At 39.5% G+C, this 27,406-nt stretch overlaps 1 protein-coding gene across 2 annotated transcripts; it reads right to left on the reverse strand.

Annotated features, from left to right (window-relative positions):
- Positions 1–10,998: 10,998 nt before the first annotated feature.
- Positions 10,999–26,998, reverse strand: SLC38A2 (solute carrier family 38 member 2). 2 transcript variants are annotated; one of them, XM_050324895.1, is made up of 16 exons: positions 26,790–26,995; positions 26,020–26,184; positions 25,679–25,760; positions 25,445–25,560; positions 22,530–22,603; positions 22,342–22,434; positions 22,066–22,147; positions 19,059–19,141; positions 18,300–18,358; positions 18,021–18,170; positions 17,173–17,252; positions 16,977–17,077; positions 16,468–16,592; positions 15,621–15,765; positions 15,406–15,503; positions 10,999–14,654 (listed from the first exon to the last, which is right to left on the reverse strand). In XM_050324895.1, exons 2-16 carry the CDS (start codon positions 26,136–26,138, stop codon positions 14,556–14,558), a joined length of 1,506 nt encoding a protein of 501 aa, XP_050180852.1. In that variant the 5' UTR covers positions 26,139–26,184; positions 26,790–26,995; the 3' UTR covers positions 10,999–14,555. The 2 variants fall into 2 exon arrangements, with proteins under 2 accessions (XP_050180852.1, XP_050180851.1); XM_050324894.1 differs by having other exon boundaries at positions 15,406–15,765; positions 26,790–26,998.
- Positions 26,999–27,406: the final 408 nt, after the last annotated feature.

Raw genomic sequence — 27,406 nt, forward strand, 5'->3', positions numbered from 1 at the left:
TGCTCTAAGCCAAATTAGGTGTGTGTAAGTTAGGCCACCCAGCAGAAAAGGTAGCTGGTACTTGCTAAGCAAAGTGGAAAGACTTGATAAACTTATCCCCTGAAGTGTGGGGAGGGGTAATGTATCACGTGACTGATGTGACAATAGGAAAGGAACAGACTGTGGTGTGCAGTGAAATGTAGTTTCATAGCAAGCTTTGGTTTGCTGCTTCTATTTCAGACCTGTATAAGAGCTTGTGCTCCTTCTAGTTTTCTTTTATTTATTTTTTTTTTAATTAGACTAGTTAATCTAATAAAAGATGTAATCCCTATCTACAAAACTTGTCTTCATGTTCTTGTGCCTTTTTAGCTACAGTGATGTATCTTTTCTATCTTTTGATACAATATATACAAATATGTATTGAATACAACTTATTTTGATATATATGACAGGGTATTCTCATCTTTCATTTTGCAGCATGTGAAGGAGACAATATGTTTGTGTGACAGAGTTTATGGAGGGAAATAACAAAATTAAATTGTGATTCCTATGGCTTTATAATGGACTTCTCTGAGAATATGTGTTCCCCTGCTCTGTTGCAGTTTTGTCCACAGTCATGTTTACATGTACGGAAAGACTTCAGTGTTAGTTCTTTGACGTCTAAATTGAAAATTCTTTAGTTTATTTCTGTTTTCCCCATCCATTTTCGTATGCATTTGGCTTTGAATATATTGCTTTGTCTCTTTTCCTTTTTGCTGTTCCAGGAGATAGGTGTGCACCTTTCAGACAGGTGGGAAGTGCTTTATCTTTGATAGAAATGTGTTATGACATGTAATGCTCTTATTGCTCTATCATGGTATTGTCCTTAGATGTGCTTTCCTTGCAGAGCTGTTTCCTGAGTTAAAGAAATGAGCATCTGAAGCTCTGAAAATCCCAAGCTAAATCTGAATCACACTCATAAGTTTAAATATAAAACTAGTACCGAGATGTGATCAGGGTTTCATATGTCAGCTTCCTTTGCAAAATCAAATTCTGACAGGAAGTGGAAAACAGGAAAGTCATCCTCAAGAGGATCCTAGTAATTCTGAAATTTGAACATTTTTATTCTTTTTTTTTTTTTTTTGATCCTCTTTAAGGATTAATACAGTGTGTCAGGATGGTGCTTCCTACACAGGAAACCTAACAGATAGAAAATAATGTTAAAAGGTCTTATATCCCAGGAGAATGAAGAAATGTTTGTAAAAAGAGTAGAATGAGAAGTGAATTTAAAGGAAGTGGTTGCTTTTTCATAACTTAGCTACTTAGCAGCAACAGGCAGGAATTTTCCTAATTTTCTCTGAGGTATCAAATTGGTAACTAATTAGTCAATGGGAAGGAAACACAGCAATATTGTTCTGTGTGCTGTCATATGACTTTGCCTAGCGGATAACTGTGGCTTTGCCGGCCCGCGTGAGGGGCCCAGGGAAGCTCCGGCGTGTGCAGGATGGCTGCTGCCCTCTTGCCCAGCAGACATCCTGTGTGCCCACACAGGAAGGTGGTGGCTGCAGGGGGACACCTGTGTTCAGATAAAACATTCACACAGCAGCCACGTTGAGTTGCCTCTCTTCATCTTCCTAATTCTCCTAATTCTCCTGATTCTCCTGCTAAGAAGTCTCCTTCCAAAATGGCCATGTCTTCCCCTGGCCGTGTCCAATAGCTGAGAAATTCCTTGAAACATTTACTGTGAAAGGGCATCTGTGAGAAATTCTTTGACTGGTGCAGCTGGCAATATTTGTAAGAGTCCACAAAGCTGAAAAGATGGTGTGTTCAAACCTAAATAGCTGACAAATGCATCCCAGAAGCACAACTTGTTTTGCCACCCTTGGCCTTCCTGGCTATGCTGATGCCATGCCCTCTTACGGGTGCTGTGCCTGATGATGTGAAACACATGCAGGTATTTAGGCCTGGAAAACGTCATGAGAACAGTTTTGGTAATGATCCAGCATGGTTTGTAATAGGATTAGGTATCTGCAGCAGGCCTGGGAGTTGGGGTAACTCTTCTCATGCCGCAGAGCTTCTCCCTGGCACCTTCTTCAGCACGTGCCCCAGTTACTTGCTCGTTTTGGTGCAAAGTTTGAGTTCCATTTTCTTTCTTCATTTTTCAAATTAATTCTGTATAGGAAGTCTTGATTAAAAAAAACAAATTTGTTTTAGGTTTGATTCCAAAGCTACTTTAAAAGAAGCATCAGTTAGTGGGACCATTCAAGGTGCTTAAAGAATATAATTAATTTGCATTCTCAGAGCCCGAGGCACCATGCAGGGAAGGCCAACTTAAGTTGCTTTTAAGTTCAGGCAAGGCTGGACCACGTGCTGCTCATCTCCTCCAGCAACATTATTGCTCTAGGAGTAGAGCTACTTATGTTTCAGCAGTGAAAGCAACCCTGGGACTGTAATAATGATACTGTCAGGTTTGAAGTTGGTTTTAATAATCCTCAGATCTTCTTCTGTATAGAAAATTTGGTTAGATGATGAGTGAGCACCTTCACTGGGTTTTAGAGGGGATTTGCAGCTCTCTTTCTGTTAGTGCTTCAATTAATCTTTGTTAACTTTATGGTAGGTTTAAAAAAAGTGAAGGTAAATATGTGACAGCTGGTACCAAAATCAATTGAGATCACTATTGCTAAGAAAATAAATCTCTTAAAAGCAAAGAATTTATCCATTTTTATGTCTTCCAAATAAGAGAACAACTTGACTACAGCAACATGATCCAAATTAATTATTCAAAATCTAAACTTCTTTCACTTTCTATGTTGCTACACTCTTCAAAATAATTCTCCACCGTCATTTGCCTTTGGTGCAGCCAGCTATAAAGAAAAATGAAAATGACCTCACATTTCATTAACATATTTCTTCACTTTGTTATTCTTTTCAATAGGCAAAGTTATCCTTCCTCAAAACATAGGCATAGTTCAGGCTATCTATTTTGTTCCACAGAGGCTGTTTTTAAATCTCCAAGAACAAAGATATTTCCTATGAGTCAAGGCAAATTCCTCCCTTCAAATGTGAATATCACCATCAATCTTTTGGTCAGAAAAAAATACTTACTTTCTTTTCCTTCCTCTCTGGTTCCTGGAAAATTGCATCAACCATACCATTTTATGATGATTTATTTTCAGGAAGTGAAGTTACTAGCTCAAGGTCAGATGCTTGTTTATGACTTTGCAGTTTTTACGAGATTCATGTGATTCAGGTTATTGTAACTGACTGCAAGTAGAAAACCTCCAGCATCACTGGTATGTTTTGGTGTAGAGCGACAATCCTAGGGTCCCTCAAAGCTACATATCAGGCTCACTACTTTCCTAGGGAATAAGTAAATTTTACATTTTATATTTGTAGCACCAAAAGTCATCACTGCAAAAGATTTTCATAAAGTGAGAGAACGTTTTTTCTGGAGAGAGGCACATACATGCCTGTGTATTTGCTCTGTGGCTTCTTAGGAGAAGGAGGAATGATCTGCCTGCAGTTTGCCTGTAAGTGCTGTTGTGGGGCTGCACTGGCTGCAGTGGGGCATGGCTGCTGCACCAGATGTTGCTACCCACCACTTCTTGGCTGCCCTGAGACATTTCGCCGTGCCAGGAATGAGCACTTCTTTATTTTCCAGGATGAGTTTCCTCATTGTCAGCTTGAAATCCAGGACAGGAAAAGGTTTATATATCTTTGCTCAAGAGTCAGAAACAGACGAAGTCTGAAAAAATTTAGTCATCCCTTTCTGTCTTATTTGTAATGGTTATCCACTCTAAAAATCCATGTTTAAATGGTGATGTGGACCTCCATGCTCCTCTGACAAGCTACCCCCTTGATTTCACTGAGCATTTCCTGCAGGAAAGATTCTGGCTCAGAGTGATTTATTTTATTACTTATAATAATGTACCAGTGGGATAGAAGATAGTGCCTTGTGGGCACTAAGTAACAAGAGTTAAGTAATGACTCAGGTTTCCCTTGGAGACTGTCAACATGTAGAGTTTTCTTCAGTATTTTTTTTGCATGATTTCAAAATAATTCCAAATGATTCTGAATATTTATTAATTGAGCTGCTTTGGAGGCTGGGCTGGCTGATGTTCAGTTCTTCACACATTCTGTTTTGTGTACCTTATCCAGGAATATTTCCACCAAGTCCTTTCTCCCTTCCTGTTCAAGGAAGGCAAGGAGGCAAACAAATAACCACAAAATCACTTTGGGATTTCTTATGTTTTGTTCTTCTCATGTCCCTTCTCATTTGCCAGTGGGTCTACTTTCTCTCTTCTTCACAATCATGAAATCATTCTCCTTTTCTGTTCTTCTACAGGCCTTTTCCCCCTGTGTTTCTTCTGGCTTGTTTACCTCTCCTGTGATTTGTGCTTCAGTGAGTTCCATTGCCAACTCCAAAAATGCAGTTGTTGCCTACGTTTTCACTCCTGCCTGTGGGAGCCCTCAGTGATGCTGACCTGCTTGTGAGCAGGGGCCTGCAGACCCCACTGTGATGGGTGCTTGGCCAACAGTGGCAGCTCCTCTCCCTGTGCAGGATGACTGGCTGCTGGCAGCTCTCATTCTCAGCCTTTAGGTACCACAAAGCAGAAGCCTTTGATCAAGCATCCCTTTTGTTAGCACACACTTGAGTCTTTGTCTTGGACACCTATCCCTTTTGGTCAACAGCCCACCTCTTTGCCCCTGCATCTGACAGCTTTCTGCATTCACCAGCTTCTTGGAAGGCTGCAGGGAGTGGGCTCATGCATAAAGGGAACACTGGCTAATGAAACAAAGCACAAACCCTGAGGTTTTGCAAGCCAGATCACTGTGCAGGGCAGCAGGTAAACATGGCTGAGCTGCAGCAGGTGGATGCAGAGAAAACTCTGTGCTGTTACATTTTCAGTTATGCTCTCCATCATCAAAGGCAATCTATAGTTTAGTTTAGTAACATTAATGCATCAGTTGGCTGTCATACTCACTACCATATTATTGCATTATTTCTCACAGTTTCTTTATTACTTAGTCTTCCAGATATTTCCCCTCTTTTATACTTCTATAAAATATTTGTTAGACTAGGCAAAAAGGTCTTATGTACTTCCACTTTGAAATCTATTCATCTTTACAGTCTCTGAAAGATCATGTCAGAAACTACAAAGCAAATAAAAAGCAGACATTTATTTGTGAGAATAAAAGGAAGTGTTAACAATTTTCAAAACCTTTTGAGAATTAGCAAAGTGAATGGTCTTGGGTGTCTGTAGTGGAGGGAGAAGGTAAAGCTACAATGCATTAGTCTGAAGAAGAGTGAGAGAAATGAAAGCAGGAAAGATTCTGCAGAGGAACTTCCGTAGTTTTATCTCTGTGTTATTGGACCGTGTGCACTCACTGTGCACAGACAGAGAAAGCACCATTCTAGTCACTTCAGCAGGGAAAAGTCTGAATCACATGGGCAGCTCTACTCAGATAACAGCAGAACTGACAGAAACAAAATAAACTGTAAAAATACTTAAGGTTCCATATGTTTAAGTTTACTCAGTATTTATAAAAATAAGAAGGCAATCAAGTAGTTCCTAACTCTGTTGATGCCTTTTTCAGAAGGATTTCATGGTTCTCTAAAGTTTGTGGTTCACGAAGATTTTGTCTGATTCTTTCACACGCTTATCCATATTCAAGTAAAAAAGGAAATACTTCAGAGGTTTAGTGTTGGTGAAGTTGCTGCTAGAAAATGCAGAAGAGAAGACTGATGTTCCCTGCCAAAATAAAATTTGCAGGGGAGGACAGATGGATATTCCAGCAGTTAGCCATGCTCAGACATAATAACCGTCATAGGACTTCTCTACTGGGACTTGGAGATAAGCAGTGTGTTGATCCAAGATACCAATTGTTTAAATGCGTTGAGAAATTTAACCACAAGATGGAAACTGCCTCTGTTAAGTGCCAGACTAGTGAAGTGCTGCATTTTGTGTACCACAATGGGTGGAAATCTGTGGCAGCAAAAAACCAAAAACATTTGTTTTACACAAAACTACAAGCTCAGTTTTGAAATACACTGTGACCTGGATGGTAGTTTATAAAAGCTCACTGCAGAGTTTAGGACTGGGTCCTGAGGGAAAAAAAGGCTGTTGCACTTATGTCTCATAATCAATTTGGTGCTCACATCAACTGTGTAAGATCTGAAGGAGTCAGTATATGAAATACAGCATACCTGAAGAAATGAAAGATTAAGGGCCAACTTGCATTGGAAGAAATGAAGATTAAGGGCCAGTTTGCATTGGCTGTTAGAGTGAGTACAAGCTTCCAAAGTACAGTGTGTGAGAGGAATTTGAGAATCATGGATATTTCTGGGACCGAGAAGAGCAATATTGGTGTAGAAATCAGTATTGGCTCTTGTCTGGTTTACTAGAAGAGGAACTTGTTTTCTTCACTTCCCCATTTGAATTTTTACTCTCTTTCCATGTAAGTGGAAATAGATCAAAAGAGCCCCTGTACCCTCTATTCCCAGTGTGTACATCCATACACAGACACACAGAGTCACCCCAAACCACGATCGTTATATCAAGGATGGCTTCAAAATGTTTCCTGGGACATCCATAGTTTTAATAATCTGTTTAGAAGAATGTAAGTCTTGTTTGTGCTTGGCAACATTATCTTTGCAGTAAGGCAAGAGACCTTGGGGATCTGATTTTTGGGAAGAGAGCAAGTGCCAAAACCTGGCACACGCAGCAAGCATGCAGCCCCTCTGAGCTGTGTGACGGCAACAGGCTACAGACAGTCCCCACGGGCAGTTGATCCGTGTTAGTGCAGATTTCATAATTTCCTGCACTCAAGACGTTTTGGCTCAATTTCTGCAGGCAGGCCAGTGTATGCAGCAGGCTTGCTGCTCCTGGCACTCCTCCTCATCAGGAAATACCTGCACCCAGCACTGGCCCCTGGTAACCTCGGCAGCTTCTTGTGACAGCTTGGTTTCCTGCAGCTGGTGTTCTTAGGAACTTCCTCACTTGTTTCCCCGAAAAACCCATCCCTCATATGCCATTTTTATTTGAAGCCCGTCAGTCCTCACAGAGCAACAGTTCTACAGTTTAACAACTGCCTCCCCCGTTGTGTCAGAAAAGCAAGCACAAATGCATATTTTAGGGGTAGCTATTTCAAAACAATCTTCTGATTGGTTGCCACTGTTTTCTGATGGACAAAGAGGGAAACTGCTCATGCTCTACATGGCTGCTCTTCATGTTTCCACAAAGTTGAGGCTCTACTATGCCTGTTTTGATCCCCATCCCCATCTTAGCGTTTTCCTCAGTGTTTTCCTCAGCCATGGTGCTGGGGCATGCTCCCCATGTCTGGCCCACAGTGGAAGTGCCTGCCAGTTTTATTCATTGCCCAAGTCCTCAGTGGGATTCAAGTGGAGCCTCCAGTGCCTGTGCTGCAGGCAGGGTGAGGTGTCTGGGGGGCAGTCTGTGCCATGTCTCATGAGACCTGTCTGTCTGTCTGTTATGTGTAGTCACCTGGGCTACAGCCCCAAGCTATCACCCACCACTGCACTGAGTCATTTTACTGAAGTGAGCAGGAAGGAACAATATTGGAGGGTTCACCAACTGATATTTATTTTAACAAAAAGTACATATGTCATTGATCATGTTAGTCCCAGCCCAATAACTCCTGAGCATTTGGGAATACCCACAGCACCTCACTTGGCTCCATTTAATTTTGCTGTAATCGGAGCTGTTTGGAAATGATGTGAAGAAGACTTTTAAAAATGATGTAAAAGCTAGTTATATAAGCTAAACTTCCTTTCCAAGACCCATACTGACTTTCTACGTTATTGTTAGTACCTAACCAACATATATTACATATCAACTTATATTCTGCAAATGGAGACCCTTTTTTTCCTCCTTTTTAATATAGGTAAATAATAATGACAATTAAAAATGCCACTCATATCTAATCTAAATAACATTTTCAAACAAGACAGATTTTGCCACCTGTTACTGGGATTAAATGACTCTTCTCTTACTGGAGTATGTTTCTGTTCTTTTAAATGGTATCTAGCTTCAGATTCTTCTCCTGACATTTTCCATCATGGGTAACTGCAGCAGGGTGGTGTTTCTGTACACCTGTGTAAAAAAGACAGAGTAAATGATTTGGCCCCTATGAGAATAAAATCAGGGAAAAGAGGACATTAAAAAAATAATGAATCATTTTTCTTGGAAAAGTTGTCCCTGCCCTCCTCTACAGCAGGGCTTTGTGCCTGGCCAAAGGCTTGAGGGGCAAGAGGTGCCTGAACTGAGTGTGGAAGTGGGCTTCTCTGGGCTGCTGAAGTAGCCCCCGTGGGACTGCTGGAGAGCCATGACTGGAGGGATGGCCAGAAAAAAAGAAAATAAGGCTTCTATTTAGAGTGGTGGCCATAAGGAGACCAGCTAGGAAGAGACTAGGAAAATCAAAGGAATATGTTTCTGGCTGTGCCTGGGTAAAGTAAATGAGTAAGGACTGGTGCTGGGCTTGGGCAGGCACATAGTCAAGAAAGTAGTGAGATAGGTGGCTGGCAGGAGGAGCTTCAAGAGGTGGTGTTACTGGGGAGCTGGCAAACTGGGACTAGGGTGCAAGCAAGAGTGACAGAATTGACAAAGACTCACTTTATGACAGCTCAAAGCAGCTGTGCAAGAACACAGAAGGCAATGCATGTGAAAGTAGGTGGTCTCTAGACTGTCACACTCAAGAGACTAAAAGCAGGAAGGCCAAGAAAGACAGTGCTGGACATATCTGCACTGGAGATAGGACAGCATGTCCACATTCCTTGAAGGACAGGATTGGAAGCTCCCTCATGGCATCTTGGTTTCTTCTGGCACTGAAATGTGGGCATACACTGGCCATGCTCTGCTCTGTTTTTCCAAAAAGGGAACCTGGGCACACAGACTGAACGGGAGCTGTGCTGCCCTGCAAAAAGGATATGAGCTAAGCCACAAGGGACCTTAGGGCATGACCTGATACAATCCAGCTGCTGAATGAACACTTGAGGGTGAGGTGTCTAGGCGTGACCTTGGGACAGGACAGACTTGGCAGGGCCCAGGTGGAAGAAAGAGGAAAATGTCAGGAGAATCAGAAATAAAGATGCCACCTGTCACCTGCACAGACCTCAAGAGATGCACAAATCTCAGCATTGTGATAAACTCTAAGTGACAACTGCCTTCTGAAGCAAAGACTTCATGGCAGATAGAGAGGTTCAAAGCACAGGATTTTAGACTGTCACAGTGAAATTTCGGTTTCTTCTTTTTAATCACTGCACTATCTCATTCACCTCACAGGCTGAGCCAGTTCTTGAGAGAAATAAGTGTGTAGAAAACACTGTTTCTCATTTCAGTTGATGGAAATGCCTGATTGCATAGAGGTGGGGCTTGATTGTTCAGCTAGTCAAGCAGTGTTCTAGGGAAAGGGCTTTGTTACTGCTATGAAGTTCCTTTGTCATGGTGGGCAACTTAAGACAATGAGCCTTCCCAGACTTGATCACTCTTTCCAAATGGCTAGCTTGATGCTTAGGGTTCTTTTTTCAAGAATGATGATCATGCAAAACCTGTTTGAAGTTATGCTTCAGGTGGTTGTAAGCAACTGTTGAAATAAAAAATAAGCAAGTCCACATTAAATTGTGGAGTCAAATACATGGCTGCTTCACAGCACTGCCTGTCCATGTTCCAGGTCCCCAGAGCTGTATACTAATTAACATCTTCTTACAGGCCTGCAACATTGTGCGAATGAATAATTTGTGTTTCACAAAGATGACATTAAAATAAGAACTAGGAAGAAATGAGGATATTCATCCCTCATCAGGATGGGCTTTGGACTTCCCACTGTCGCAAAACGCTGGGAGACACGAGCAGAAAATTGCTTTTTGTCTCGTTTATTAAAGATTTTACAAAGGTTTATATGGTATTTTTGCGAACAGCATGCAATGCTCGCATTGGTCAGAAAGAGGGTGGTAGGTTGTTTTCTCTACAAGGATTTGCTATAGATACAGAAACCTATTTTTCTACACATATTTAGAAAACAAAAATCAGAAGGTTACACTTTCCCAGAGAACAGAACACTTTCCCAGAGAACAGAACTCAAAACAAGATTTGTTATGTTTCATTCTAATTAAAAGTATCAGTGTCCAAATCATAACATCTTCTTGCTGGAGACAGTTCTTCCTTTAATTTACCAGGACAGCTGGGCTTTGTTTTCTTGCATTCCTTCGTTATCAACCTGTAGCAGCTGCAAGGTATCCGAGCAGTCATGTCCACGGTCAAGCAGCCACTGCTTTGTAAAGCTCTCCACATCCCACAGATACATGAACACCATGAAGAGAAAGCATCATAAAAAATAAAATAATGAACAGCTATGAAGTGAGGATTCCAGGAAAAAATACTATGCTATCATGTAATTAATACGACCTTAATTGAGGTATTTCCTAATTTTGGGGTACTTAACTCTAATACTCCTTTCCTATAGTGTTTTGCTGTATGCATGACACACTGTTACAACTCCAGTGTCTCTCACACCTGAGTCTTAATATTTGGGACAGATATTCATATGAATTGATATTTTTTGAGAATTAAGAATAGATACTCTGTATTTGGTCTGTACTCAATCTCTAAAATGGAAGTGAAACAGACACCAGTTTTGAAAATTTTACTTAAGCAGTTACTCTTCTCCAGGAGATTCAAATGAAAGAAAGTAGCATAGGATTTTAGCAAAACTCACTCATTTTTTACACTTACACAAGATCTAACACATTGAGTCTTGCCTCCAGTTATGCCTGTTCTGCAAAAAAAAAAAAAAACCCAAACCCCAACATAATGCAGTCTCCTGTTTTAATGCCCAGACTTGTTCTGTTTGCCTGTGTAGTGTCATAAATCGTAGATGTAGTTGTATGCCATTTTTTCTTCCCAGTCTGCTTTCCTAAAAATTGCTCGTAAGTTAAATATGCATGAAATTAAAGGTACAGTTTTAATATCTTTAAAGAAAATCCTCCAAATGCCTCCCCCCAGAAAAACACCACACCATTGCTTAGGATTATCTATTTATTTATTTCAGTTAAAACAAACATACAATGTTTCATTGAAACTGTGTTGTTGGCCAACAGTCTAGCCAACAACTGCAGCTGTACTGCTGGCCTCTACCAATTCGGTGGGTATTTACATATATGTACATGGGTGTACCGCAGGATGCCCGAATTTGGCAGCCTAACAAATAAGTTAGATCACAAAGGTTGTTAACTTGCTGCATTCAGAAAATCGTAACATCCATGGTAAATCGTGGAGGAAGAGTATACATGAACCTGAACAATGCTGTCTATGGACCCAAGTGATTCCTGTGTTTATTGCAACATATACATTTGTAATAAATACAATCTTAGTGTTTTATTACACATCTTCGGTGTAACACTCTTCTTCCATTTCTGTAAGCATTATACTTTGTTGTAAGAGGCTCTTTCTTTTGACAGTTGTTCTACAGATGTACAACATGAACAACTCCTTGAAATGATGTTACAATCAGTAATGAGAGAGGAATATATACATAAATCCTGGATTCCAAACCTACATTATATACATTATACTTACAGTATATACACACATACAATTTAATTTATGTACATAGACTATCATAAATATTGAAAAATAGGTTTAGTCTTAATGGATTAATGTTTTATAAATAACATGTTACATTTATGACTGAAATATCATGGAAGACAGTAATGTCTAACTGAGGTGACAAAACAGTGGTTTAATACTGAAGCTGCTCTTTTAGGTGGTTTGTAATGTAGGTAACTTTAAACAGATAGCTTTGGAAAAAATAATAATTAAAAAAATCATATGTTAGAAAACAACCCAGCCAAGTGGAACTCAACTGTTGCAGGTGGAGAGTCAGTCATCAAATAATATAACACACAATGTATAATCTGGAAATTGCTACATTCAGAAAATTAATGACATGTACAATACATTATGAGGTGTCATCATAAAAATCTTCCTCCTTTCTGGTTGCTGAGAAGGACTTTGTAGTAACTTCTCATTTACAACTCCTTCCTTTTCTATGGTTACTGAGAGAAAGGAGGCTATTTCTCACTTTCCTCCTTTTTGAACGCTAGCAAGGGAAACACTTTATCCCTTATGTGCTACAAATTGCTCAAAGGCAGACAACATTTTAATCCTCTTCCACCTTTGCACATTTGTGGAGGAAGAAGAAAAGCTGCCAAAGTACTGAGGAGACGTGCTCAGCACTTCTGTGGAGATCAGGTAACACGGGATAGTTAGCCATGGATGTACAGTACCTGAGGCAGAGAAGTACCTAAGGAGTGTTAGTCAGTGCTGACTCCAGGATTGTTAATTGCCAGTTGAGTACCACCAAACTAATAATACAAGTAACACAAGAGAAATCTAATTTCTCATTACAGTTTTACACTATAGACTTAAGTGACCAGTACTTACAGTCATGCAGAAGTATCAATACAAAATACCTGCAGTTGTTTTTCAAATATTTTAAATGGCTGGGCAGAGATTGATACTATCTGCCAAACACTGTTGTTTAGTTTTGTTTGATTAATTCTACAAGAGCAAAAAAGTCTCAGGCACTGTTTAATCAATGGATTACAGGCCCTTATTTGTTCCCTCTGACACAAAGACTGAGCAGACCTTTGTAAATCATATTTTAAAACATTGTGTCAGATGAAGATAGTTGACCACATTGCCATGATTATTTCATTAATAATCTCTCTCTAGGCTTTTGTACCCAATATTGCTGAGTTTGAGAACCTCTTATATGCCAAGTACGCTGTTATACAAGTGTTATTTCTCTTCAATCTGGGATAAGAATGAAAGAGTAAACATGCAATAGAAACAAAATAGCTCATCACAACCATACAGCACCTGCTTCATTAGCTAAGGCTCGTAAGAAACCTACCTATTTCTGAAGCAAACAAGTATGAGATGACTATCCAGCCTATGAGGTTATCTTTAATACTACTATACAGTATAAATTGGAAGAGGAATCCCAGTTGTATATATGAAGAGAGTTTGTACCAAGCATGAAATATTGGTGCAGTTATTTTGTGGATTTGACTCAGAAACAGAATAGTCAAGTAATTCAAAATCCAATAATGGATGAGGAATTTGAGAAATACTGTACAGTTTTTGAATACTATACAAGTAGTAGACTAATTTAGGACCTTTTTGATTTCCTACAGAGTGTTTCAAGATATATTGGACAGAAAACCCCCCAACAAACATTGCTACAACTGACAATGGACCTTATTAGTAAAGGGAACTTGAGGAGGGAGTTTTGTATTAATGGCATCCTATGATCCAGTGCCATTCAGATGATATCTACAATAGGAAAAAAAAGCAAAAACCCCAAACCCTGTTTTACTCAATTGCACTACTGAGTACCTCAAGAAGGGAAATGTCAATGCTGTCTTTACAGTTTTAGATTACCTAATTCTCAAATGTACCCATTTCTAAAAGGTGGGGTTTTTTAAAGCTTGAAAATTTGTTTCCACACCATTTTTGGGTACTAGGGTAACTGTAGTTACTTAAGTAAGCTGACAAATGATTTTCAGGATTATTTTCACTCTAATTTGACCTACGTGAATTTCATAGGAAGCATTTATTATCAGAGAATTTTGACATGAATTGGTTCATTATCTGTTTTGGTCATCAGAAGCATTTTTAAAATAAAATTTCTTCTAATTATGCCTCTACAGAATTATAGAATATGCTGAGTTGCAAGGGACCCATCAGGATCATTGAGTCCAACTCCTTGCCCTGCACAGGACAGCCCAAGAATCACACCATGTGTCTGATAGCATTGTCCAAACGCTCCTTGAACTCTGTCAGGCTTGGTGCTCTGACCACTTCCTTGGGGAGCCTGTTCAAGTGCTCAACCATCTTTCGGGTGAAAATCCTTTTCCTGATATCCAGCCTCAACTTCCCCTGACTCAGCTTCATGCTGTATCCTTGAGTCCTGTCACTGGTCATGAGAGTGCAGAGATCGAGAAGTCAAACTAAATTTAATAATTTAATTTAGGACACTGATAAAATATTCTTAATGAGCTCTTCTATGTCATTCTTTCCCTCTTTTTAGAAAAGTGTTTCTTACAGTCAAAATAGTGTTTTTGAGGTCCATAAGAATTTTTGGTACAAAAAATAAGTGTTTCTCTCTCTCTCTCTCTCATTGGTTATTTAAACACTTTGCTGTAAATTAAAGAGTTCTTTCTCACATCAAATGGTTCCATTAGGCACATTCAAGTAAAATAACAAAATATCCAAGTAACAATGACGAAAGCCAAACATGGCTTGATAAAAGTCTACAGAGTTCTGTCCATTCTCTGGAATGGAATAAAGTTGTCACTTCCTTCAGCCAGACACTCACATAGTTTGATGTTAATATCCACTTCCATCATGCAGAATAGTTTCTTAAAGACAGAGTTCAGATATTCTACAGTCAGAAGAACCATCAACAAAGAATCTGCCTTTTAAAGGAAGCTGAATAGCTCATTTTCGTTCTCAGTAGGTATCTGAGTGAACACTGGCATTTGAAGTGGAATATTAGAGATTAAACCAGGGCAGTTAATGGCCATCAGATGTAACATTACGGGTCCAGTCTAGAATAATCAGTGTCATACATCCAGTCATCACAATTATACCACTTAGAAAGAACAACGCAGCCTGAAAAAGAAAGAAAACATAAAAATACTTCAGATTCTGCTATGACACTGTTATTTAAACCATGATATACACCTATAAAGTCATGCCTATGTACAACAAAAAGGCCATTGCTCATGGAGGACAAAGTAAAAGAGACAAGAGATCAAGTCAGTGATAAGGAGCTATCTTTCTCATACTTGGGATCCTTTTTCAAATCAAAAAGTACTTTTTTTTCAATACAGCAGACCTCACCCTCAACTAAGGAAAGTTAATGTAGCTGCTGATACCAGCCAGGCTATGCCACTGTGCTGACTTAACTCAGTATGTGTAAGACTTGATTCTGAGTCAGTATGTCTATGATCAGTAAGAGCACCAAGAACAGTCAGGATAACCCAAACAATGGGCAGAGGCCAGCTTTTATGGGGTAAATGACATACATACATTTTAAAAGACTATTTAAAGATTGTTAAGACTTTTTTAGTATAGCTTTTAAGCGTATTCTGTTGAAATCTAGTTCTTATCATTAACAGAATGACCCAACTATTGTTGAGATTTGGGGCCAAGCGCTGAGAGAAGTCACTGCAGTGAACTGAGCCTTGGGATGGTCAGCCCCTTAGCTTCTTAATTTCTATGTAGCTCCCACATTTTAAATTAAGGTAACATTATATACCAATTCACTGACTACTTGTAAATTCTTAAATTAGGAAACAGAAAATAATTTTTTTTCTCTGAATTAATAAACAAGTGTAATTACATATCTGTCTATACATACCCCAATCTTTTGCACTGATTTCATTGGTTCCTTCTTCACTAATTTGATATAGAAGGCAGAAGGAAGTATAAAGATCAGCATGGCAGCTGCAGAAGCACCTGTATAGAAAAAGCACAGAAAGAAACATTCATAAACAGGTAAACACATTTTAATTACACAGGAACTGCCTTTTCTAAAATGTGAAAGACTGCTTGAACTGACAAGAGAATGCTTACCAATGAATCCAAAGATGTCTCGAATAGTAGGGACAAAGATAACAAGCACATTGGTAAATGCCAGAAGAGCAATTGTAATGGAACAGTGACGCCACCATTTGAATTCCTTCCCTGCCCACAAAAGCTGTGTAATGGAACTGCGGATCTTTTGAAGGGGGAAAAAAAAAAAAGAAAAAAAGAAGACACTTTAGTATTTATTATGGAAGACACTGATTGTCACCTGAGTTACGATTTTCCTTCTGAAAGTATTTTAATGTTCCTTTCCTGAACACTTCATATTTAAATAAAAGTCAAAATATGAAAGAATTTTTTTTAGATATTTGTTTCCTGCACTTGAGAGGCAGCTCTGTGTTTCTGAGGTTTTTTTCTCTTTTCAGTGATTTAGATTTTCAAAGCGCAGTCAGTAATGGATAAAAAAAAACTAACAAGAAAGAACATCTGTCTCGAACAAAAATAAATTCCAGGGAATTTTGTAACATCTATGGATGTTGCTCAGCAATGCATACCTAAATGGTCCAGTCGTGTCCACAATGTATGTACAAAAACACGCTGACTTTTGTAGTATGTTATATAAAGGGCCAATCTGTTTCATTTTCCCAATTAAATCATACCAGGAAAACAATATAACTGACTGTATTTGTACCTGCTGCTTTGTAAATGTTGCATATTTATTTACATTAACAGCATAGCCATATTTCATCAAGCTTATTGGAATGAATTTCTGTTTTCAGTTAAGAGAAAAACTCTCTAAATTAATAAACAGGAGTTGCCAAATCAGTAAATGACTGCAGGAGTAAAGGTCATGAAAATAAAAACTGGTAGTAAGACATAAAAAAAAATTACTTACTGGGAAAATAACTACAGGTACAGTGAGCGTTACAGCCATAAGAACAGCGAGACGCACAATAAGAAGGAGAACATCAGCACCCAGAAAAGCAGAGTAGGTATGAAGTAGTTCTGGCTCCACTTTTTCTATAAAGAAAATAGTATTTTAATTAGATGTAGTTGATAAAGTTTTCAAACAACTGCTTCTGCTCTAAATTCTAAGCAAATTTTACAGTCACATCAATATGAATTGAAAGCCTTAAGAACTCCTATAAGCATGCCTCCATTTTACACAGGGATGACTTGGAGGCACGGAATCTGTTTTAATCCAATTTTAATCCAGTGTCTCAGACCTAATTCTGCCACTGATCTCCTTCTGGGTGAGCCCTTACAGAAGTACTAAAAAAAACCCCAACAAACACTGTATATTTAGAACCCACAGTAAATGCTTTCTTGTTCTATCTTTAAAATAATACTGTGGTTTTCCAGAACATAAGTCATTTAAAAGAAAGCAGAGAAGGCAATATTCACCATAAAATGTCAGGTATCCAAAGAGAGCAGCCAATAAATACATGAGGAACATGGCAAAAAAAGATACATAGGATACATTCATCATTCTTTTACGGCTTCGGCTGTAAGGAAATGAAACATTGTTAGTTTTGAGAACATACTGTTTCATACTACTTTGTATGTTTAGTGAAATTATAGATATATCTCTAACATTTACCTTTTCAGTTCTTCATAAATAGGAAGAATTGCAGGATGGCAGACAAAAGAAAACGTTAGGATTGGGACAGCATAGACAGTCTGAAAAAAAAAGTATCTTTTGTAAGTATCTCAACTGACATTAAAAATTTAAGTTTATAAATAATCATCAGTAGATTCTTCAGTTTTGACTTACGCATTACTTTATTTTTTGAAAAAGACTAGCTATTCTTTACACCAGAAACTTTGGAAAAAATTAAAACAAGTTTGTATTTTCTTAAACCCAGACCCTGAGGACCAAATCATCTCAAATGTCACTGAAGTCCATGCTGATCTGAATATATCTGCATTCAGAATTATGTTCTGCAACTCACAGGCTTAAGCCATTATAGCCTGATCTTGGCATTAGGTATTACACATCTCCATGGGTGGACACTGACCACTGCAATTGGGAGCATTCATGAGTCAAGAATTTCTGACAGGGAATGAGTCTATCCCAAACCCTGGCAAACACTTTCTATTTGCATGCTTTTATAATTTTATTTCCTTCATCTTCTTCTGCAATCAACTTCTTAAAATGCTTCAATAGCTTACTTGATAAAGCTTGAGAAATGCTGTGCTGAAGAATGAAAGATGTATTTTTTGCCACTCAAACAGGCATCTCAAGCTCTGCTAATTTCTCTGTATTTGGAATGTGGAAACACCCAGTCCACATGAGGTAAACAGTGCCCAAGTCTACTGGAACAGAAAGTCTTAACATATCCCAAGTTTAAAACTGAAGAAATACTTGAAGGAAAAATGACCTAATTTATTTGCTACGTATTTAGTCTGAGTTATTTTCAACAGAGTGTTTGATTTTCAGTCAGTTACCTGTGAATTGAAGATGAAATATTTTGGCTTGCACATATCATGATTTGTTATGTTTTCATTTACAAAAGGTGCCAGTGTTGCATTTAATAATGTCGCATTCACAATGTCACTGTCCATAGGACAAGGAATCTGAAACATCTTCCAAATTACCTAGAAATAAAGCCATGCATTTATTATTACTTTGACTAATATAAGATGTGAAAATTTTCAGAAACTGTGCTTAATTTCACTTTGAAACACAGTTTTACAAGCACTGAAAGTCAACAAGATTATACTTACAACAATCAGAAAGAAGACCATGCAAAGTAAGGAAAAGCCACTGGTATAGCCCAAATATCCTGTGATCAAGAAAGATAAAAAAATCTAAGGCACAATAAACAAAACCACCATTCATTTCAAAACATTATCAAAAATACATTCTATCAGTGATCTCTTCAGATTGTGATTTTCTTAGCATTACACACAGAACTACTTAATTATTCATTGACTTTCCATTAATCTCAACCCAGATCTGAAAGTTCTGAAACACATATTAGGGTCTGTATATAGAGCGACTCTGTAATATTAAACTTTTTAACTTATAAGAAAAAAAATGCAAACTAAACCCTACAACAACAACTATATGAATTGTTTATTGTATAAGAATGATTATATTGTTAATTCTTATAACATGAGCTACTAGATAACTTAGACTTTTCCCTTCTGTTTTTGATTTACCTAATTTCTAGAAAATAGTAAGTTGATCAATAATGAGTCTCATGTTGAGACACACTATTGAGCCTTGTTCTAAAGCCACCTATCTACTGTTCTTTCATTTTCCACAAACACATCTGTAATTTAGGATACTTGTATTGATTTATTTTTTTCTTTTTTTCAAGTAGACTGACAGCAATCACCTATACACTAATTAGTCCCAAGAGACAAGTTTGGAAACAGTTGTTAATTCACATAGCATTTCAAGACTCAAACATTTTATCAATCCATTTCCCCACAGTATTTTCAATGTTTTTTTAATTTTGATTGCACTCTCCTGCTTACCTAAATTTTTCAGTAAGGACAGGGGAAGAATGAGGATGACAGACACCAGCAGCACTAAATAGTCACCATTAAGATACCACTCTCTGTAGAAAAAAAGTAATATTTTTAAGTAATCAAGCATTTAAAAATTACATTTTCAGTTTAGTCTTCACTAATCTTCTACAACATATGACTCCTTAAAAATATGCACTACTTGATGTCACAAAGGATTAGTGTTCAATTTCCTATATGGGCCTAATGCTCTACAATAGTTTCTTATCTCACCCCAAACCTGCATTGTGCCTTTCCTTTAGTGTCCTTTTATAAAAATAATATGCATCTGGAAGTCAGAAGACAGAAAATCAAATGACTGGTTAGAAAAAAGTCAATTGGGATCAATCATGGAAAAAAATTGTAATTTTTTAAAGTGTTGGCTCCCAACTCTCCAGATGTATTACAATATTGCAGAGCCCCAACAGCATTTCTTCTTTAAATGGAAATAAAATTCTATTGGGTGCCCTGTGGGAGTTAAGGAAAAACAGGTGAGGGCTGAAGGTAAGGCAGTAGCTCAAGCCCACTGGCTGAGAAAACTCCAACAAGCACAGGGAGTCTCTTGGAGGCACATTTAGTCCCTTTCAGTAGGGAAAACATGGTAAGAAGCTCAGAATATTCTTTCTTCAGAACATTTTTGCCACTTATTCCATAAGAAACAGCAGCTATTTTTTGACAAAACATTTTTGAGCATTAGAAGATTAACATATTTTTTGAAACACAGAAAAACAAAGTTCTACAGGATTATCCTATATGCTTTAAGCAATTAAAGTAACACTAAGCATTTATTCCCAAATTTTAATATTTTACATCCTTTTATGGAGTTATCTAACAGTATTTATTTTAAAATGCAGTGTATACTATTGAGTTAAAAGAAAAATTAATTATTTAATTGGAATTTTGTATATGCAAGCATAATTGCTGAGGTATAACCTTTTTTATGGTAGTGGAAATATGGAATAGGTAACTGACTTGCTCTGGATTTATGTAATAAATGCAAAACCAATTTGGTCATCTCTTTACTCCGTTTTATCTGGGATAACTAAATGTAAAAAGGACTATTTTAGGAACTTCAAATGTATAGGACATTTAACATTGTACACTTTTCTTTAAATGCAGTAGTCTTGTGGTAAATTTAAAAGAAATCACAGCACAGAGAGTCTTTGCATTTGATACAGTTATAAGAATGTACACTGTTATTGTGCATACCCCATATAGAGGCCATCGGGACTTTCAGATCAAGGACTTGAAAGATTTTCCGTGCTAGAGAGTAAAGAATTGGATTAATGCAGCTTCAAATACAGCTAAATATTTTAAAAGTTGTTAAACAAATTTTAATAATGGAGCTAGTATATGTAATATTGTCTCAGAAATTTCAGATCTTTTACAGTAAGCATTATCTTGGGACATTTAAACAGGTAAGTGCTTACATTTTAGGCACCAGGCTGCCAGAGTGGAATCCATGCCAATGGTAGCCACCCAGACTCCCCTAAGCAATGCATGGAGAGAGTCAGTTAAACGGGGTTCACAGTTGCCAGAGCACTGAGAAAATATTTAATTTAAATCAGTGTACAGCTACCTAGTGCCAGCCAACAAGAAAACATTTAAGATACAGATCTTGATTTCTTAATTTTCTCTGCCAGATTTGCCAAGCAGCAGCTGTATCCAGTGAGATTCACGGCCTTTAACTTTCCCTCTTGAACAATTTTGAATTCTTTACTGAAGATGGGACAGTTAAAAATATTTGCCTCCAAGCCCCTTTCTAAGTACTGGTTACTCCAGGGACTTTCTTAAGAATTAAAAAATAAGGACTTGAATTCAGCCAAAGGAGAGAAATGAACCTTCCCAGCAAAGAATTTGTAAACATAACACTATTAAGTAGATGGGGTAGGTGCAGTATTTGAGTACATTAAAAAGAAAAAAAAAAAAAAAGGCTAACGTTGTTATAACAGTATGTATCAGCAAGCTGTACAAACACCACCAAATGGCTTGAACACCCCTTGGGGAACACAGGCAGAAAAATGCCTACCTTCTGAACTCAGGCTTAGGTGTAAGTTGGAGTCTTGAGCTGCTCAGCCCTCTCAAGACTGGGACACTTCAGGACAAGGCACAGAAGTACAACTCTGAAGAGTGAGATTTATAGCACTTAACTCTATCCATCTGAACTCAAGCATCTTGTTTTTACACACCCTCTCAATACAGAGTGATATGATTAACTGTTCTGTGGAGATGCCCAAAACATGTGTCTAAGCCAGGTGCATTGAACTGACTACTACAGAGGATCACCTTTCTCCACTGATTATATGATGAGCTCAAAATCTAACTTTCAGAGGGTATGGTTAGATAAAATTAACCCTATCTGAGGCACCTATATTTAAAGCCAAGCATGAAAGCCACTCTGGAGTCAACGTGTCTCCAAGGCCATCATGGCAAGGCATCCACCAGTTTAGTCTTGGGCACGGAAACTCAGGGTTAGGTCCCAGATTTAGTTCCCCTATCTTTTTGAGAACTTTTTTGTTGCTTACGACATTCATTGCATAACTGCACCTTAGTCTTATATTTAAACACTTCCCACAATATTAACACTAGAAAACCAAATTAATCAGACCAAACCAGTTAGATGCAGTAAGAAAAAAAACCAACAGAACAAAACCAAAACAAAAAAGCCAACCATAACCACATTTATCTTTCCTTAAGAGTATGTACAGACTGGTACATACATTAACACTTACCTGATGTTCTTTAGAGAACAGCTTTCTGTAATATGATGCGATACCTGTATTGTTCTACCCTTTTCCCAGGTCAGGCTGGATCTAAATGAAGTGAAGCACTCAGGGGAAGGGAAAACTTACTGTATCTCTCTCTGAGTAAGAAGCTACCCTACGGTGTACCGAACGTGGTCTTCATATAAAAATATATACAGTCTCCGTATTTGTTTCTCCTAATAGTTTCTCTGATGAGGAGTTCTAACACCTACCCTGCGGTCTCTTCGATGTTCATAAATGTCTTGATGACCAATGGTAACTCATATTTCACTATGAAGAGGTAGCTTGACATAGCTGTAGGTGAATAACATCATAGATCATTACAAATATAGAATATGCCACACGATGCAAGAATCACATAACATGTTTCATAACTTCACTTGAACACAAGCAGTTAATGAACACATGTTGTGTGAAAATAAGTCTCCAAGAATAAGTAGGGAACAATTACTATTGACAATACAGACATTTTAAGATCTTGTCCTCACCTCCAATGTTCTGCATTGTAATAGATCCAGAAGCAGCAAGTTTTCCAGCCATACCAAAAGCCTTCATTCCCAACTGTTCATACAGTAAAGATCCTAAAAGAAAACATAATATTCCATTGGAAAGGTGTGTTTCACAAAGATACCATATGAAACAAATACCATGCCTGTAATACAGTAATTTGCCATACCTCCTTCATTGGCAGTCTTCAAAAGAAGATGCACGGAATATAAAGAAAATATTGAAACAAACATCAGGAGTATCCTGGGGAGAGAAAAACATGCAAATTTGTAATAGACATAAATGTCTTCCTGTGGCCCTATTAAATACAGATGTATCAAACACAAACATTATCCATACTAAAATATTATCTCAGGAAAAAAAAAAGTAGATTCTAAGGTCAGCTAAAAGCATTTTGAAACCTAATTAATGCCTTGTTTAGAAAGGATTTGATACTAAATTGCATTTCAGAGGCATACAAAGAAATTCAAGTGCAAGATGAAACAACTCCTCTATTTAGTGTAAAGTGGCATTAGCACTGCCAAGCTGTCAGGCTATTATAATTGGCTACATTTGATATAAATAACAAAGCACCAATGGGAATGGTGGTTGTGGGGGGTTGTATCCTTCCAAGAAACTATTTCTCATGTCTTCCTATCCTTGTTCAACAGTGTGTCATGCATCTATTGAATACAGTTGTGACTAACTGCAGCTGAAGTGAAGATTATCTCTTGGTCTTAAATCAGCTTTTCAGTTGAAACCTATTTTATGTCTTTTTTAATGTAAAGATGAAACTGCAGAAGTCTTAAAGAATTGAATGAAAATTCAGACACATTGAGAGCTGTGTTTTCAAATGGAAATATCTATTGTAATAAAAAAACCTATTTCCCCAGAAGTTAACTCTTCAGGTGTGCTTACATGGGAATCACTAGTGGCTTGTTTATCTTCCCCACAGCTTTTACAGGCAGTGCATGTTATTTCCAGAAGCACATGTGAATCACCTAAAATTCAGATCTCTCAAAAACAAATCTCTCCCTCAACAAATGCACTTTCTGGAGTGGCACGCTAGGGGGGACTTCTCAGCTGCAAAGAACACAGTGGAAAATTACAATACATTCAAAAAACCCCCTGTTCCATGTTTTACCAGTAGGAGCATTCTGCTTTATAAGAAACCTAAGAATCAGCATATCTGCTCAAAAATGGAAAACTGCATTTAGCGCTCCGAGAGTACTCTTTACATTTCCTTTTGCACCATTTTTAATGTTGGTGAAATTATTAAATGCTGCACAAAGAACTGGAAACCAGAAGACTTGAGAAAAACTTCACAGATCTGTACAGGGGATTCAGGAAACTTGTCTTACAGTGCTAATTCAAGACCAACACATGCACACAAATAAACCTATTTCTGACAGGTAGAGGTTAACTAGGATTTGACTCAGCCATCAGCCAGAAACAGCACAGCTGAGACGTGTCAGGGTTACATTACTTTAAAACAGCACAGATCCTGGACCCCTCAATCCTAATCTGGAATGGCTGCAAATTCATCTCGAAGCTCTCTCTGTTCCAGACCATACTATTTATTTAGTGCTGACACAAGTGACAAGTCACAGCACTGACACAAGTGATTCCACAGTCTTGGAAGAATTTACTGCTTAATCAACTGCATCTGGATCTGAATCTATAACCTAGTTATTAAAGCATGCCTGTAATGCCCTCAGTGTCATCATAAATCCTCAGTATCATCAGTGATTAACTGCTTTCCTGCCTCAGAACTATATAAACTAAGTTTTAAAACATAACAAGCTAGTTTGTCTTTGAAAGTCCTAATGTAAGTAGATCTGAATGCAGTACCTGGACATGAAAGGCAACTAAATGACCTCAGCACCCAATTGCTAAATTGACAGTTTTTTCTGTAGAAAAGAAGGAACACTCTGAGTCTGTTCAAATACCTTAAATTCTCTTTTTTCCTCTCCTCAGAGACATTCTAATGTGCATTATGCTGATTATCTTATATGTGCTGCAGTACATCTTTAGAGCATGAAACTGATGTGTAGAAAGATGGAGTATTTATCTCTTCTGAATTCATGCTAAAGTTGTTCATTCAGTTTATCATCATCATCATCTAAGTAAGTCAAAATCTTAGTAAAAGATTAACAAATCACCATATACTTAAAATAAAAGCCTTTAGATCAGAACTCTATACCTTAGTAGTTTCCTCAGAAAATCTGAATCCCACCCTGATACACTCTGAAACATCTGGAAGTAAATCTAACCTACTTTCTAGAAATTTGGAAATAGAGTCAGGGAAATTTCTAACTAAACATTATTCTTCACATGTTCTTCAAAATTCAGTACATTTGTCTATTTCCAGGATAACACCACAAAGTTCCTTTAAACATGTCCATGGATACTCATCTTCAGTCAAGTCGCTGATGTAACATGTGAGCTGAAGTGCCTTCAATACATGAAAAATGTACTTTCCCAAGATAATTAAAAGCACTGTACATAATTTGTACACTTTCCTCATGTAATTTTCAATTACATTACTACAGTCTGTCTTACACCTGAAAGCTTTTGCCAATGTAGACATATCAATAAAGACATGCTGGTTATTCCACATCCCTCCCTGGCAGGCAGACACCAATTTTTTGGTGTAATTGAAACCAGTTGCCTGAATTGAGTAAAAGCATAACAATAAAAGGAGTTCTTTATTGGTGTAAGTACAGTGTAACTCTGTAGGCACAACAGTGTCAGTTGAGAAAAAGGATATTATGTCCCTGATTGGGACTTGTATAACAGAACTTCCGTGGGAATTCTATCAGTTATTCATGAAAAACTACAACTAAGTACTGTAAAATGTTTTTGTGGGTTGCAGAACTTGCAATGAAGCTGTTTAATTTTTGCAAATCCTTCTGAATGTATAAGTCTTTAAATTTAAAACAAGCCATAAATCCTAAAATGCAATTCTGCACCTATGGATATATTCTGGATGATGGATACAACTGAGTATTTTCTAGAGCTCATATTCTTACACCAAGTATTTTTCCATTAGGAATCACACAGCAGAAAGATTTTTTTATTTTTGATGAACCAAAAGATACTTACACAAAAAGAGCAATTCCAGTGTTAGCCATGGCAAAAGAAAGACCCAGGATGCCACTACCCACAATAGCATTGCTCAGATTAAATACTGACATTCCAAAGGAAGTAGTACCCGGATGCTGACAAAAGAGAGACAGGTAATGATTAATAGAAAGTTATTACTCATCTCAGAATTAAACATAATTTTGGCAATACATTTCTGTTTGTTTATTTGAAACGTCATTGCTATGTACTTACATACTGAGTTTCATATTTCTTCTTTCCAAGATTGGAGTCGAGCAAGAAATTTTGGTTTTCTGGATCAATATCCGCATAGTGGCTGCAAAACAACACTGCATCGTTAGTGACTGTCACGGGCAACGGGCATATTCACTCCCCATTCAGCACTTCCAATCCATTTCAAAACAAACGAGCAAACCGACGGAACACCCCAAAAGAACCACCCCACCTGCCGCCGTGTCCGCGCACGGAGCATCGCGCCCGTCTCCGCCCACAGTCATTCTCGTGTCTCCGTGTGCCCACGGACACGGGGCACCGCGGGGTGCCCGTACGCGCCCGGCGCCGCGGAGCCCGCTCACCTCTTCATGGCGGCCGGCTTGGTGGGGTACGGGTAGCTGAAGTCGTTGCTGTTGGAGCTGTAGCTGGAGCTGTCCTCGTCGGGGGAGATGTTGAACTTGCCCATCTCGGCGCTGCTCATGCTGGCGGGGCCGCTCTTTTGTCCTTGCCGGCGGGACTCGCCGCGCCTGGGAGGGGGCGGGAGACGACGTCAGTGCCGCAGCGGGCGCGCGCCCGTCACGTGGCCGCGCGGCCCCCGCCTGCCGCCGAGTGGAAAAGTACCAGGCGCGCGGGGCGGGGGGCGCGCGGACAAAGGTGAGGGCGCGCGGGGCGCGGGGACCGGCACGGGCAGCGGCACCGCCCGCAGGCCGCCCGCCCTCACGGCACCCCCCGCCCTCACGGCACCCCCCCTGCCCGCCCCGATAGCGGAGCGCAGACTGATGCAACACCGACGGGCGATTGTCACATAGGCTGCCGGAGACTCCCGCCCCGCGGCTGTCCCTGTGTTTACCTCCCTCCCCCCCGCGGCGACACGGCGCATCCCGGCATTTTCAATGGAAAACCGCAAATCGGTCGCGGGACTGCGTCGCGCCGCAGTCGCCTTGCGAGTTTGCCACCTTTCCGGGATGCAGAGGCAGCGCGTCCCTACAGTCGTCCCGGCGGAGCGCGGCAGGGTCTTGGCGACAAGCCGGGGCGCTGCCGCCGTACAAAGGCGCGAAGGACGAGCTGCGCTCCGTCCGGAAAGTCCCCCCGTTCCTTCTGGCGGCCCGGTACCAGCTGGCCCCTGCCGTACCTTCTGCGCTAGAGCTTGAAAGCGAGGGTTTTTTTCCCGAAGCCTCGGAATAAGGAGATGCTCCTCTCTCTGCTGCTGCTTCTTGCAAGTGAAAAAAGCCTTTAACTATAAAACGTCAGCAAAAACAAACCCCTAAATAAACAAAAGGTAGAAAAAAATCACGTAAAAAACCCCCAGGGGTATCAAAGGGAAAGAAAATATTGCGTCCGTCTCGCTCCGGCGTCTCTCCCGATCTGACGGCCCCCTCGGGGCGCCGCCGCTCTTCACGCAGGAATGTGGGCGCGTCATCCGAGGGGCGCGGCGCCCGCCCGCCGCCGCGCCGCCCCCGCCCTGCCCGACTGACCCCCTGCCGCCGCCCGGGCGGGGGGGAGCACAGGCGGCGGGGGGCGCCCCCGACTGAGGGGTGGGATCCGGTCGCCGATGTGTGCCCGGCGGGGTTCGGGAGAGGGGCCGTAGCACGTATGAGCGGAGCGGCTCTGCCGTGTTTACACTGGGGGCACTGGTTTACACGGCGGAGACAGGACGCTGCGGTGCTTGTCAAGAGCGCCCTGCCTGAGAGGTGCTTCCACCGGCCCGGTGCAGCATCCGCAGCGTGACTGCAGCACCGGGTGGATACC

The sequence above is a fragment of the Myiozetetes cayanensis genome, unplaced genomic scaffold (assembly GCF_022539395.1).
Source record: "Myiozetetes cayanensis isolate MyiCay16 unplaced genomic scaffold, myiCay2020 scf3, whole genome shotgun sequence".
NCBI classification, from domain to species: Eukaryota; Metazoa; Chordata; class Aves; order Passeriformes; family Tyrannidae; genus Myiozetetes; species Myiozetetes cayanensis.

Coding starts and splice junctions, on each gene's coding strand:
- SLC38A2 (XM_050324894.1), bottom strand. CDS start 26,138: ATGAGCAGCGCCGAGATGGGCAAGTTCAACATCTCCCCCGACGAGGAC. Junction 22,435..22,529: donor GAAGACTGCCAATGAAGGAG/GTATGGCAAATT, acceptor GTTTTCTTTTAG/GATCTTTACTGTATGAACAG. Junction 18,171..18,299: donor TGGTCTTCTTTCTGATTGTT/GTAAGTATAATC, acceptor CTTTATTTCTAG/GTAATTTGGAAGATGTTTCA.